The sequence below is a fragment of the Ptychodera flava genome, chromosome 13 (genome assembly GCF_041260155.1).
Source record: "Ptychodera flava strain L36383 chromosome 13, AS_Pfla_20210202, whole genome shotgun sequence".
NCBI lineage: Eukaryota > Metazoa > Hemichordata > Enteropneusta > Ptychoderidae > Ptychodera > Ptychodera flava.
In genome coordinates this window covers 12,008,944-12,023,968 of record NC_091940.1, presented here as the reverse complement: position 1 = coordinate 12,023,968, position 15,025 = coordinate 12,008,944, and the positions used below count along the sequence as shown (strand labels likewise).

General features: G+C 36.7%; 1 protein-coding gene across 2 annotated transcripts; it reads left to right on the top strand.

The window, feature by feature from the left end:
* Nucleotides 1-5,480: 5,480 nt before the first annotated feature.
* Nucleotides 5,481-11,965, top strand: LOC139147421 (GLIPR1-like protein 1). 2 transcript variants are annotated; one of them, XM_070718520.1, is made up of 5 exons: nt 5,481-5,818; nt 9,263-9,505; nt 9,848-9,939; nt 10,711-10,834; nt 11,178-11,965. In XM_070718520.1, exons 1-5 carry the CDS (start codon nt 5,552-5,554, stop codon nt 11,193-11,195), a joined length of 744 nt encoding a protein of 247 aa, XP_070574621.1. In that variant the 5' UTR covers nt 5,481-5,551; the 3' UTR covers nt 11,196-11,965. The 2 variants fall into 2 exon arrangements, with proteins under 2 accessions (XP_070574621.1, XP_070574620.1); XM_070718519.1 differs by having other exon boundaries at nt 10,711-10,799; nt 11,178-11,275.
* Nucleotides 11,966-15,025: the final 3,060 nt, after the last annotated feature.

Here is a 15,025-nt window from a genome sequence, read left to right as displayed (position 1 = left end):
TGAGTAATTGTAATATTGCAACTTTCAGCTATACGGCACCTAACACTTTTGAGAAATTTGAAAAATATGAAAATCCAATTATCCAAAATTAGTTGGCATACGAAAAGGGCGCCACCTACAGCCATAGTAAAGCTGATGACGTCCCCTCTCTTACCACACAGTGATATTTGCAAATTTACATTTATTGACTAGCTGCAGAAGATGGTCCCCGGGCAATACTTCTGTCTTTTTCACTCCAGTATTTTTTATGTAAAAAGAATGCTTGGAGTTTCCCGAAAATCTAAATTTATTGTACTTCTGAGGGGTTATGTAATTCGGTTGCAATTTTGGTCGTCAAATCTTGGAGAATATCATTCATTATAACATAAACAGCATAAAAACGCAATAAATATAAGTTTCCCGAGGTGAAAATATTCAGGTTGTGTTTTCAAGGCGTATTCTTCCTTAAGAATATTTAACCAAGTGGCTATCTTCAAAATTAATTTTCTACTTGTAAATTTTTTGTAAGTTTTACACTTTTGTTATTTACATTCTCTCGAATATAATTATTACATAAGTCGGTAGTTCCATCAACTATAATTTTATTATTAATGTTAGTCTAGTAATTAAACTTGAACAAAAAGCTAAAGACTAACAAATTTTTCCAGTACTTTTCAACCGCTTTGGCAGCTCATTTGAAAGCTCTTGGAGTAAGAAAAAAAATCACCGTTGTAGTTTTTTGAAAATCGGACATTTGTTTCCTTGTGGAGTTAACGCAGAGATGGCGGCCATTTTGATATCAAATATTGGTAAATATTGGGTAATTTGTTTCTCAAATTCCAAACTACGTAGGATGACCCCCTGATTTTTATTCTTGGTTCTGTAAGAGAATGGTTGAAAGTACTAAAATATTAGAATAATATGCAAACATATCATGCGTGGCGATACCTTTATCGTGAAAACAATTTCCATGTATGATAACATTGCTGGGAGACACGACTACTGAGATATTTTGCAGATATGCCGTGACAGAATTATAATCGACCTCTTCTACATCAGGGTTACAAATTGCAAATATCTTGTTATCAAGGTTATCTCTGAAATGTGATATTCTACTAGACCGTTATTTCCTGGCTGGTCATGGACCAAACTATCCAGGGGCCAGTGGCCGTGACCGTACGTAGAGCACAGGTGTATGACAGCGGCGTGTTGCGTCATCCCCAAACTGCATTACCGACACAAGCCAGAGCGAAAATGTCATGTGACACTTAATACTTCAGGAAATGCCTTATTAATCGTGTCTTCTGTTAAATGTTCAGAAAATAGAATTATGAAATGAATAAACTGTTACATATCAATGCAAAGCCAGTCACGTGACATCATGAGAGCACTTCGGCATTGGGTAAATGTAATAATCGATACAGAAAGAATATCAATTATAGCAAATACAATTAAGGTGTCGATGCACTTAATCAACATAGACTAAACATTGTATGGTAGCAATAGTTTATAGAAGGATGAAGGTGTATATTTTGGACAAAAAACCTCAATTTTGGTATTAATGATAAAGAGTAATGTAAGTCAAAAACTTAATACTTCTAAATTTTGATATCTTATTCACTTGAAACTAGAGCATACGTAGAAAAAAGGACAATTTATTTTGCATTTTCTGTCCTTATTTTAAAATGGCAGGGGTCGAAAGACTGATTCTAAAAAGTGATTTTAAATAAATTGGAGAAAAAAGAAGCCAGGAAATCGAATGATTTGCATAAAGGTAAATTTCTTTCTCACCCAACTTACGACTGCTTTACAAGCAAAAAAGGTGAATCCAACCGATATATTAATATTGCGTTAACAAATTTGCAAAAAAGTGAGTTTGAGCAAAATAAGCCGTGTTGTGTGCAACGCGAAATGTTCAAAGCCACACACAATCCTGCCTTTCCCATAATCTTTTTCAAATAACTCTGAAGACATCGTATTATAAAGGGAAAGCGGCTCAACACATCGCCTATACTATTTTTCATTCTCTGTGTTCATGTTTGATTTTGTGTGTTTGGCTATTGGTGTAGATATAAGCCATGGCGAGACGTAGCTGTAATCTGGCTGTCGAATGACAGGGTGGTCCTTTGACACTACGTTTCGAAACCAGTGTGTGGTCTCTTCCTCAGTCGCTTTTTGGTACTTGCTCTCCTTGGATTTTTGTTTCACTGTTTGCGGTTTAAAATTTGTCAGTGTTTTGTTTGTCCAGTAAGGAGGCTAGAATACTTATATTTGGGTAGTTTGTTTCATTTTGTTTGGTATTTTCTGTAAGATTGTGTACTTAACGTGTGCATTTATGAGTGTGTCGCCAATGTTTGGATTTCTTTTGTATGCGATGATCGGTTTCATCGTGAATGCACTCTTTAGTGTTTGGTCTTTTTCTATTTCTTCCCAGTTCTTCAGGAGTGCTTGTTTGATGTCTTTTGTTTTGATATGTGGATTATATGTGGTAGAAAATATTACTTTGTTAGTGTTGTTGTTGTGTGTTTGTTTTTGATTTAAATGTGTTTTTTCGTGTTTCGTAATCTGTTTCGGCATTGCTGTTCAATATTTCTTGCTGCGAATATCCTCGTTGTAGTAAGTTTTCATTACATGTTTTGACTTTGTTGTTAAAGTCCTCTCCGTTGTTACATGTCCTTATGTACCTTAATGTTTCGCCTTTGATAAGGCCCTTGAACGTTGATTTAGGATGACATGATTATCTGAGTAAGAACTGGAATGTATCAGTTGGTTTTGTGTACGTTCTAGTGTCTAGTTGTGTTTTCGTTTTGTAATAAAGGGAAAACGGCTCCACACATCGCCTATACTATTTTTTCGTTCTCTGTGTTCATGTTTTTTCACGATTTGTTTGAAGAAGTGGTCTAGGAATTCCGATATGTGTTATGTTGGACTTGAGCATCCGCTTATTATCGAGCCACCTGCGAATTTTGGTAGAAGCGTGGTGTTCGTGTATTAGTAGTGTAGGATGGACTTATATATTTATAAGTATGGTAGTCGATGTGTTTTTGTTGTATTTTCTGTTGTTAGTTGGTGTATTTTTTCTACTGTTTATTTTGTGTCGTCTGTAGCTAATTTTGTGTAGTAGTTTTAGTCGCCGAGTTGTCTTCACAGGTCTTATATAATCTATGAGTTCATGACTGCTGTTCCTCTTCCTTGTCAAATGAGTTTGTTGAGTGAGTTTAGTGAGTGAGTTTCGTGGTGAGTTTACTGTTTCTCGATAGTGTTTTGATTTCTGTTCGTTCGGCACGTGTCACGTTGTCTTTTGTGTCGGAGAATGGTATTTCAATCAGCGCTAGTTTAGTAGCTTCTAGATAATTTTCCAGGTTTGTGTTATCAGTTGCTGTTGGGACCCAAGTTGATTTGTGTTTGAATTGTTGTTTCTTGGTTTGTTTATGGCGCATGATGTATTTAAGTCTCATTCTTCGAATGAACATGTTTGCGTCTTTCAACAGATTGATTCTTTTCGGCCGTTTTGGTGTCGGAATAAATTTGAGCCCTTTGTTGAGTGCATTTGTTTCTGTGTAAGGTAGATTGTGTGATCACATATTTTTTATGAATCTGAGATTGTCGTTGGATTTTGTTTGTAGTTCGTGTTTATTAATGGTAGGCGTTTCATCGTGTTTCTTGATTTGATTTGTGTCGTGTCTGGTTTTCTTGCTTTTGTTGTATTTTCTGTTTTTCTGTTTAATATTGTATTTTTCTTTTTGCATATGTTTAACCATTGTGTTACGGTAGTTCTCTTTTTGGAGAGAGTGGTGGCCTTGAGAAAGCCGTTTGGTTTGGTTTCAGTGTCGAGATTTGTGTTATGTGCGTCTCCGTGGACGTTTCTCTCTAGATTGTTGTTTCGACTTCTTCTTTGCTGATTCGATGAATCTGATGAGAAGGTGCTCGGCTTTCGTTCTCTTGTTTCAGGCATGTGATGTGAGTTTCGATATCTTTGTAGTATGTCTCCATCGGCAATACACAGGAAAAATCAAAGCGCTCACATGTCTACTTCAAACACAACTGTAGATACATCCATAGCAAAAGAAAGTCTTTTATTTTTCTTTCTATATTGTGAATTATTCAGTTTCTTAGCACTCGGTCTAAAGACTGAATTGTCAGTGAAATATGCAAATCATAATATTATCTCCTTTTTCATGGGTCGTGGTGTATGTTAAGTATTTCAACCGATTGCAACCAGAGAATTCATTGCTGTACACACGCCGGAGGAACAAATGTTTTGCCCTCACTGTCACCTTCACAAGACAAGGCAAATCAAGGCCACAAAAAAGTAAATAAAAACCCAAAACAGACACGCAGGCAGAGATATCGTACGGATATCTACATTGTAAGTTATGAACGAAGATTTGAATGAACAGCAAATATGACTCCTTGTAAACGTCCTTAATCATTTCGGAAATCGGCCGAGTCATGTATTTATTCAAGCGTGCTTGCTTTTTATCGTGTTTTCTCCTACAAACTGTAATACACGTCGTCGCTTATGTAGGCCTACAGGAAAATGGGCCGTACACGCAGATGGTATGCATATCATTGACCACATAGGAACTAAGGATTTATAGGTGGACGGTAAGGTGAGTAAGGTAAAGCAAAGAGTAGGCACGGTGACTTTGGCTCTCCAAAACTTCCGTATTTGGAACGTTCAGGACCCCGGGCTGAGGAACATTTAAAAGGGGTACCAAAGTTGTTATCGTTTAGTCAGACGTCAATTGTGTCAGATCACTGATGGATATGAGTGCTCAATTAGACGTATATCATTTAGGACATAAATTTGTGTCCTTAACCCCAGCGTCGCTCACGTTGATTTGTAGGTTTTATGTCCCTATGTCCCATTTGCGTTCATTCATTTGCTGCCTATATGTCCTCAAGTCTCATTAATATTTACTGTTCCGTAACCTGTAACGCATCTGCGAGCCTGAGCAATCATTACCAGACAGCTAGAGCGTAGTCGCAATGTTTGTGAAGACAAATTTGTCTTCACAAACGTTGCGACTACGCCCAAGTTGTCTGGTAATGATTGCCTAGGCTCGCAGACGCGTTACAGTAATGAGCACATGGCAGAACGAGACAAGGAACACTCGAAAGTGAGACAAGGACAAGAACATATGGCGGCCAATGATGGGTTGCATTCGGAACTGTAAATATTAATGAGACTGGAGGACATATAGGCAGCCAATGAATGAACGCAAATAGGACATAGAGACATAAAACCTACAAATCAACGTGAGCGACGCCGGGGTTTAGGACACAAATTTATGTCCTAAATGATATACGTCTATTAGGACCAATTTTTTCAGTGTGGGCCTGTACAAATATCAAAATCCCTGCACGTCAAATTCTTCAATATTAAATGTGGTACTTTACGCTAATGACTCGATGGGTATTGTGCAGTACACAAAGGATTTGATGAGTCGCACCCCCTGGCGATAGATGTCCGCGACGTTTCTAAACTTGTCCAAATCTAAAAATGACACAGTATACACTTCCTTGTGTGAAGTCACTCGAAACCTTGGTATAACACACGGGCGCAAATATGACCTCAGGTATACATTCGCGGATTTTGCTGCTTTTGGCTGTGAACACTCTGTCGCTGATCTCTGCAGATAACGAACCCAGTGTTGAGAAGTCAAACAAGTCATTTTTCAATGTAAGAAGCCAAGAAAACGGTGAGGGATCAAGTCACCTTGGTCGTGCTAAACGTTCCACCGACTTCACTTCGGATGAGATCAGCACCATGTTAGCACGGCACAACTATCACAGAACAAACGTCAACCCCACAGCAGCCGATATGAAGTACATGGTAAGAGTGTCCTCTCACTGAAACTATGAATGGTATCCATGTAGTTACAACAAAAATGCAAGCCTTTTAGAACGGATCCATCTTGGCAAATTTAAGACTTTAAAGCGGCGCAATGAAAAAGGGGAAACAAATTGTGGAAATAGCGCCGAATAAACACGAACAGTAATAGACACTCTGTCAGGATTACTGGTAAATATGCAGTAATATAGAAACTGACACCGAGACTGTCACCAAAACAGAATTGCCGGCACATAATAAACATTCGTGTACTGAATTGACGCCACATTGTAACTCAGCTATAAAAGAGGTTTTTGCGATATTACATACAGCTGGGTGTGCCAAGTAGGGTAAAAATGTTTCCAGGGTATCAAGAGTAACCACGGTCACCAGTAAGAATTACTTACACGATATTCGGGGATTATTTTTCAAAAGGAGACTCTTTCCGAATAATGTGAACAAAAATGGAGCTTTCATCAGTGAGTCGTTTCAAAGGAATGCCTCAGTTGGCATTGTACAACAAAACCAACCATTTGTCTTTTCGTGAGTAGCACATTGACAAAAAGGATGTTTACACGTTGCCATAGAAGGTAAAAGCTGATGAACTTATAAGGGGAGGAAGAGTTTTTGCGAAGACTTATTATCAACAGACACCCTTATGATCTATCTATCTATCTATCTATCTATCTATCTATCTATCTATCTATCTATCTATCTATCTATCTATCTATCTAAATATATATATATAATATAGTATAATATAATATGTGTGTGTATATTATATATATAATATAATATAATATGTATGTGTATGCACACATACATATGTGTGTATACGTGTGTATTCACATAATTGAGAGAGAGAGAGAGAGAGAGAGAGAGAGAGAGAGAGAGAGAGAGAGAGAGAGAGAGAGAGAGAGAGAGAGAGAGAGAGAGAACGAGAAATAGGTTCGTAAACTTTTTGTGTTATCCTAAGCAATTATTTTTCAGTGACGTTTGTTTCAAATCTTAATTTCAGAGTTGGATTTTTGGAATTTCTGAATAATTTTCAAAATAATCAAATCAAGTCAAATCAAATCAGATCAAAATGATTTTCAAATTTTCAAACTTGAATTGTCACATCTCTTCCCAACATGACCACGTTCATGATCTCCAGATTATGAAAATCCTGGACCGGTATGACTGACGTCAAAATATTACAATAATATGCAAACGTATCATGCGTGGCTATACCTTTATCGTGAAAACAATTTACATGTATGATAACATTGCTGGGAGACACGACTACTGAGATATTTTGCAGAAATGCCGTGACAAAATTGTGGTTGACCTCTTGACACCAGGGTTACACACTGCAAATATCCTCGTTATCAAGCCTATTTCTGGAATGTGATATTCTACTAGACCGTTACTTTCCTGGCTGGTCATGTCCAAACTGCATTACCGACACAAGCAAGAGAGAAAATGTCACGTGACACTTAATACTTCAGGAAATGCCTTATTACTAGTGTCTTCCGGTAAATGTTCAGAAAATAGAATTATGAAATGAATAAACTGTCACATATCAATGCAAAACCAGTCACGTGACATGAGAGTACTTCAGCATTTGGTAAATCTAATAAACGATACACAAAGAATATCAATTATAGAAAATACAATTAAGGTGGCGATGCACTTAATCAACATAGACTAATAGGGTGTTTTTTTTTAAAAAGATACATTTCTTATTTAAGACGACATAAAAACCCTCTTACACTATATATATTATTTGCAAAAAGAATATAAATATAAGTAGGGTAGCAATAGTTTATAGAAGGATGAAGGTGTATATATTTGGGGCAAAAAACCTCAATTTTGGTATTAATGATAAGAGTAATTTAAGTCAAAAACTTTAAACTTCTAAAATTTAATATCTCAATGGAAACTAGAGTATATGTAGAAAAACTTACGACTGCTTGTCAAGCAACAAGGTGAATCCAACCGATATATTATTCTTGCGTTAACATTAAATTTGCAGAAAAAGTGAGGTTGAGCAAAATACACCGTGTTGTGTGCAATGTTCAAACCCACACAAAATCCTGCCTTTCCCATAATCTTTTTTAATTTACTCAGAACGCATCTTCAATCTTAAAACAGTAGACATAGCATTTTTAATACTCTCTTCATTTTGCTTTAGGCCTATACAGCGGTTTAGTGCTACCACTTGTGTTGGTAAAAGTTGTGTCAGGGACTCGAGGAGACTGCCGTTTGTCGCCATGACAACAGATAACTGTTGGTCTGGCAGTTTCAAGCTTCCATGTTGACCTATTGCCATGGCATGTACGCAGCTTTGCATGCAGGCGGGACATCCTTAAAATATATTGAATAAGACAGAAGTAAAAAAGCGCATTAACCGGAAGTGTGGAAAGATTTATTAATAAATTAGCCGTTATTTTGTTGCCCCTGTCGTCGTTATAGTTGTCGATTGACCGTGTCGAACTTCTTCTTGTGCAGTTAGGACAATATAACCTACACACACACACACATACACACATATACACACATATATATATATATATATATATATATATATATATATATATATATATATATATATATGTGTGTGTATATATATATATATATATATATATATATATATATATATATATATATATATATATATATATATATATTATATATATATACATACATGCATATATGTATAGGATAAAGCCCGAGTACTCGGGCTCTTCTGGTATATAAAGTCCAACCCAACGATAAAATGTCGAGGCCGCAGGCCGAGACATTTTATCGTAGGGTTGGACTTTATATCCAGAAGAGCCCGAGTACGAGGGATTTATCCGACTTAAAAACTATCGTCCCTAACTGATATATTTTCGTTTTCAATGTGTTTATGTCAACCGTCCCCTTTGTCAATGTAACATGTTTAGGATATGAATTAAACTTTTATTTGTGAAATAGCCTTCCAATGTAATGGAACATCCTATAAATGCCCTGGGGCACATTATATAAATGCCCTAGGGCACAGCAGATTTTGTGTTGCAGCTGGTTTCCGCTGTGTTACCAAATTTGAATATTAAAACGTACCAGATGTCTACAGAATATGACATGTTCACTTTTGATTGGACAGTACTTTACTACGGCGCTGTCATTCGTTTCTGGAATTTGGTGACCAAGGCTTTATGAGTAGATAAAACACCCTGAATTGAGCACTCTGATTGGTCAATCAACAGTAGATAGTTTTTAAGTATATATATCATACATACATACATACACACACAAAAACATACACACACATATATATATATATATATATATATATATATATATATATATATATATATATATATATATATATATATATTTCTTTGTTTTTATGTTTGCAACTTACAGTCATAGGAAAGTTCAAACGTTTCTAAAAAGTAATTATACGAGTTTCTTTATCAGTCTTGGGACGATGATCTGGCAGCTATGGCTCAAGAATGGTCCGAAGAGTGTACTTTTAAACATGGTAACCCAACAAACATCTCCCCATTTCCCATCGTTGGTCAGAATCTTTGGCTCGGTGGTCCGCGCTCCCCTTCGGACTCGATCGACGTTGAGAGCGTGGTGGATAGTTGGCATAGCGAAGTGAGTGATTATGATTACGACTCGAACAAGTGCTCCAATGTGTGCGGTCATTACACCCAGGTAGGTCACAAGCTTAACTGCTGTGTACTATTTTTGTGCGAAGCTTTGGGTTATGTTGAGAGAACTTAACTTTAAGCTTAAAGTAGAAATGAATTGATTGTGTAATCACCCATAATCATAAATTCAGGTTTTTGGTTCATTACCATGGCAGATTTCATATTTACATTAAACGTGATTTTTTATAGAATAGGTCGATTAGTTTTACAATTTACGGGAACAAGTTATAATTCCGAATAATTTTTTTGAAGACCATTCAGGTAAGGTTGATAATTCTTAAGTCTGTTCACAAGTGAACATATACCTCAATTGGCGCCTTTCGTCGATTTCACGTTTCCTCTACAGGTTGTGTGGGCTACGTCGTATGCTGTTGGTTGTGGCATCGCTCACTGTCCGAACAGGAATGCCTTTCTGGTCACATGCAATTACGGACCAGCGTAAGTAAAGAAAGATTTGCGCGAACAGGAATTGTTTGTGACATTATCATTACCACAAAAGGTTACTCGCGCTTAGCTCACTTTTGTACTGCTCGATATACTTGTCCTTATAACTTGCTAACCACGAATTGGACGTTCAGCACGATTTATTGCCGGTCTTTCGATCGAAGCAAACTTTAACTACCATTAGAAAATGTTGCAAATTTGTAGCAACGACGTTATCAAAGCTAATAGCCCAGAGAATTGTCTTAAATTTATCACTGAATTAGATGTGCATTGTATGCGCAATGCCCTTATTTTGAAGTAAGAACCAATATTTTATTGGGAATTGGTCGTGAAACAACTTAATTTCCCTGAAGAGATGCAGACTTCTTTCACAAAATTTAATCTCTTCTTTGGCTGTCGCCTGTGATTTATATTCCGTTATTTTTATCCTGATTGTAAATTGCAGTGTCTTTCTCTGCTTCCCCAAAACGCCATATGCGCATCTTGTCAGAACAGCCTGTGCTATTTGCGTACGGGCAAACGTTAGTGTTGACGACTGAATTTCAGTCCGTACCAGATTTCATTTGTGAAACACTGACGTTACATATAGTGGTGTGCAGGAGTAGTTAACACTGATCAAATAGTTGAAACTAGTATTTATCGTTAAATACTTTCTTGGCAAGTATATAACGATCAATAGAAATAAAATACAATTTTAAGCAAAAAATTAACCAATCGAAATGAGCGCAGCAATTTTAATATGTACGTGCTTTTGACGTTTCACAGAGGAAATTATCGGAGACAGCCTTACACAAGCGGAACTCCATGCTCGCAGTGCGATGTTGAATTAGATAGTTGCCGAGAAAACCAGTGCTGTGAGAACCACATAACTATACAAACCTTTATCAAGGTACTTCTAAGTTGTCACTGCAATGATAACCTGTTCGTTTCCTTGGAGGAAAATATTGCATAATAAAATGGGGAATATATGAGAGAATAAATGTGACCAAGATATGGGAACGATTTATAATATTTTCCGTGATAATCCGCTCGTAAAATTTCTCATTTAAATATTTTGAAGACCGTAAAAACATCGTTTCCTTTGTTCATTGGTTTTGATGTTAATTTGTCAAAATAAAGTACCCTAAATTTATGATAGCGATGCTATACAGACTGATTTGATATGATAAATGTCAACGACACTTCAACATGAGTCGAGTTAATGAACTTTGTGCGTTGTTATCTTTCACCAGATTCCGGTACCTGGGTAGGTAGAGCGACATCTACGGCAGTTCTGTTGGCAGTTCTGCTCTCTGTGGTGTTCTGTGTTTCCTAATACACAGGAGTGTCGGCATGGTGTGAAAGACAAAATCTGCACGTATTTTATTATTTGTATGCAGTCATGAGCATGCGCAGACTTATCAATAAATGAATTGAAACAGCAATCAGTTCGGGGGTCAAATACAGGAAAATGTTGGTCACGTATATCAAAAGCCAATCATTTCCTTATTTCGCTAAGTTGGCATCCGAAAAGGGCGCCACCATACAGCTACAGTAAATCTGCTGACGTTCCACAAGTACACATAGTTGACGCCCCTTACCACGCAGTGAGGTTTGCAATTTATTGACTGCTGTAGAAGACGGGCAGGTCTTTTTTCTTGCACGCCGTACGCCAGTATTTTGGATGTAAAAAGAATGCGTTGAGTTTCCCGCAAATCTAAATTTATAGTACTTCAGAGGGTTACATAATTCGGTAGCAATTTTCGGTCGTCAAAGCTTGGACAATATCATTCATCACAACATAAACAGTATAAAGACGCAATAAATCGAAGGTTTCCGGGGTGAAAATAGGTTGTATTTTCAAGGCGTACTCTGCCTTTAGAATATTTAACCAATTTTTATGTTGGTAAATTTTTTGTAAATGTAATACTTTTGTTGCCTACATTCTCTCTAATAGAATTATTACATAAGTCGGTAGTTCCATCTACGATAATTTTATCATTTAATGACAGTCAATGTAATTAAACAGTTAAAAACGCTCTTTATTTGGTAAATATTAGTTTCATTTTCGTTTGTCTGGTTGTTTTTCAGTTTGTTTTAGCCGTCAGAATTCTGCGTCACAATTTCTTGTGCATTTGCATGCCAGTCTTCAGTATTGTTGGGTTCACAAAATTCCAGATCTAAAGACCTGTACAAACTCAGAAAGAAAGACACCCATATAGTGATAGCGATTAGATAGTTAAAGATCGTTAGTTGTGCACATCATTTTTACAAAGAATTGATATTTTTTAGGTCGATAGTTCCTAGTGTTTTCCAATACGTTTTCGATCCGAATGAGTTACTCCCATGTTTCGGCTACAATATATTGTATGTGTCCAATGGTAAGTGAACACTGGTCCGACGTAAGAAGGGCAGTCTCCTGCCTCGAGGGTACAAAGTCCCTTGTTTGGGCTATAATGTCCGTATTATATGCCTGTCTTACATAGTTTCAGTCTATTGTTTTTAGATCACGCACAAATGACCGCCATCTGCCAGTTTATTTCCATGTTAGACGAAATTTTGTCGAAAAAATAGAACAACTTTTCATCATCCACTAGCGCATTGATATTAAATCACTGCTATGCGATTTATAAAAATGGTATTTCCTATGTAAAACTTGTAATTTTATAATTTTTAAATCCCGAAGTTGTCGAGTTGAAAACAGTTCAGGTTCACTTAAAATGATGAATATGTGGCTCGCGAAGTCACCAACAAGTTAGGGAGCCTTCAGTCATTATAGAGGGGTGGGTCGGGGGAATTCTGTGCGCATCTGTACTGTATATGTGACCCTCCCCTATCCTTAAATCTACAATGTAACCCTCCCCTTAACCGTCATTTTAAAACTTGACCTAGACTTGGTTCAAGTCGGTGAATTTAAAAAAAATAAAATCATTTATAATAGTTTCTCTCGTGTCTCTCCTATTTCATACAAACCTATCCGGAATTTGGCAGCTCACGCCAGGTTTTCCCAGCGATTGAATGCGTCACGTTTGAGTCTGCGCAGTAGTGAGTTAGTTTCTGCCGGATTCACCGGTGATTCCGGGTGAAACTCCGCTGTATAGCGTTCACTCCACTCATCGCGTTCACCCTACTCATCGCGTCCACTCACGCGCGCGTTTCACATGAAAGCAGAATACAAATCATTGCGTTCACTCCACTCAAACATTCACAAATCACAGACTTGGACCAAGTCTAAACTTGACCCTTCCCCAAATCACTGCAGTATTCTCCTCAGGAATAACAGTATTAGCTAATTTACATAACAATTACTCTAATTGTTATGTGAGTTACAGACAAAAATTACAGGGGGAGGGCTGGCGTTTTGGGAGGGAGATTGCAATTTATTACGAAAGCATTTTTGAAGGGTCATGCATTGGCGGGACGGCCATATTTTGCGCAACTATAAGGCGGCAAGATGTGGATTATATAGTACTTCACCCAAAAATATCAAATCATAATACATGGGAAACTATTGACAATTTTGCCAAACACAACAAGCTATATCTGTACATTTATATATGTTTGATAATATATATGTAAATGTACTTTGCTTGAAGTGGGAAGTAAAACGTGCATGTGTGTACAAGAAATTTGATTTTTGGATTTCATTGAAAATGTTGATTTACTATACATGGTAGTCTATGACAAAACTATGAATATTTTTTCCCAATGCAAAAATAGGTAAATCTGTGTATTTATGTACTCTTGATTATTCATATTAATGTACTTGATTAGACTAGGGTGGTTACAAATGGATGTGTGTGCAAGAAATTGGAGTTTGGAATTTCACCGAAATGTTGATTCACTATACATGCTATTCCATGATGAAACTATGAATATTTTTAGCCAATACAAAAGAGGTAATCCGTGTACTCATGTATTTTTATAATGATGTACTTGATTAGACTAGGGTGGTTACAAATGGTAACAAATTCGATTGCAATTTTGCTCGTCAAAGCTTGGACAGTATCATTCATTACAACATAAACAGTATAAAAACGCAATAAATCGAAGTTTCCCGAAGTGAAAATAATAAGGTGGTGTTTTCAAGGCGTATTCTGCCTTAAGAATATTTCACCAATTTTTATAATTTTTATATTGTTACGTGCAGAGAAAACGAACAAAAGGGTGAACTCAGCAGTTAACGTTTAAACAAAATTTATTACGAAAAAAAAACTAATTGCTAAGTCAGGGATAGAGTACAAGCTTTAAAAGTGTACAGACTACTTATCTCAGCTGGGACGGCAAAGCTCCAGTCTCAGAGTTGTAACAGTCAGTTGAATGAATGAACAGTCCTTGCAGGCTTGCAGCTGCACAAAGTCCACAGTATAAATCCAGCGTTGACAGTGAAGGTCTTGAAAAGTCTTGAGAATGACTACTGCTGGAGTTTATAGTAACACACAAGAGACACGATCCCAAAAGTCTGACTGGAAGCTGTGCACGTCCCTTTTATAAAGGCATATAAGAACAATCTAGAACTTTTATTGACATGCTAATTACTGTTCTAAAATTATCTCCCTTACACAACTAATCAACTTTCCAGAACATTCCAAACATGACTAATTGAATTCAAGGTTGTGAGGTCATCAAGGCAGTGACCTTGGGAATGTTCTAGACTAATTGAACTCAGGTCATGATGAGTGTGGGGGAAATGACCTACATAACACACCCCCTCTTCAAAAAGAAAATTTTTCAATGAAAAATCTTTCTTTTACAAATGTAATCTTAAAAGTGTGAACAACAATAAGTTCTAAATACGAGAGAGACAGTCTGCAATTAAATTGTCTCTGCCTTTGATATGTCTAATATCAAGATTAAACTCCTGTAACATTAAACTCCATCTTAGCAATCTCTGATTTTTGCCTTTAAATTTCTGCAGAAAAACAAGAGGGTTGTGATCAATATAAACCACTATTGGCTGATTTGAAGAAGTAACATAAACTTCAAATGCTGTAAAGCTAATATCAAAGATAAACACTCTTTTTCAATTGTAGAGTAGTTTCTCTGGGATTTGTTAAATTTGCGTGAAAAATAGCAAACAGGATGATCTACCCATGACTAT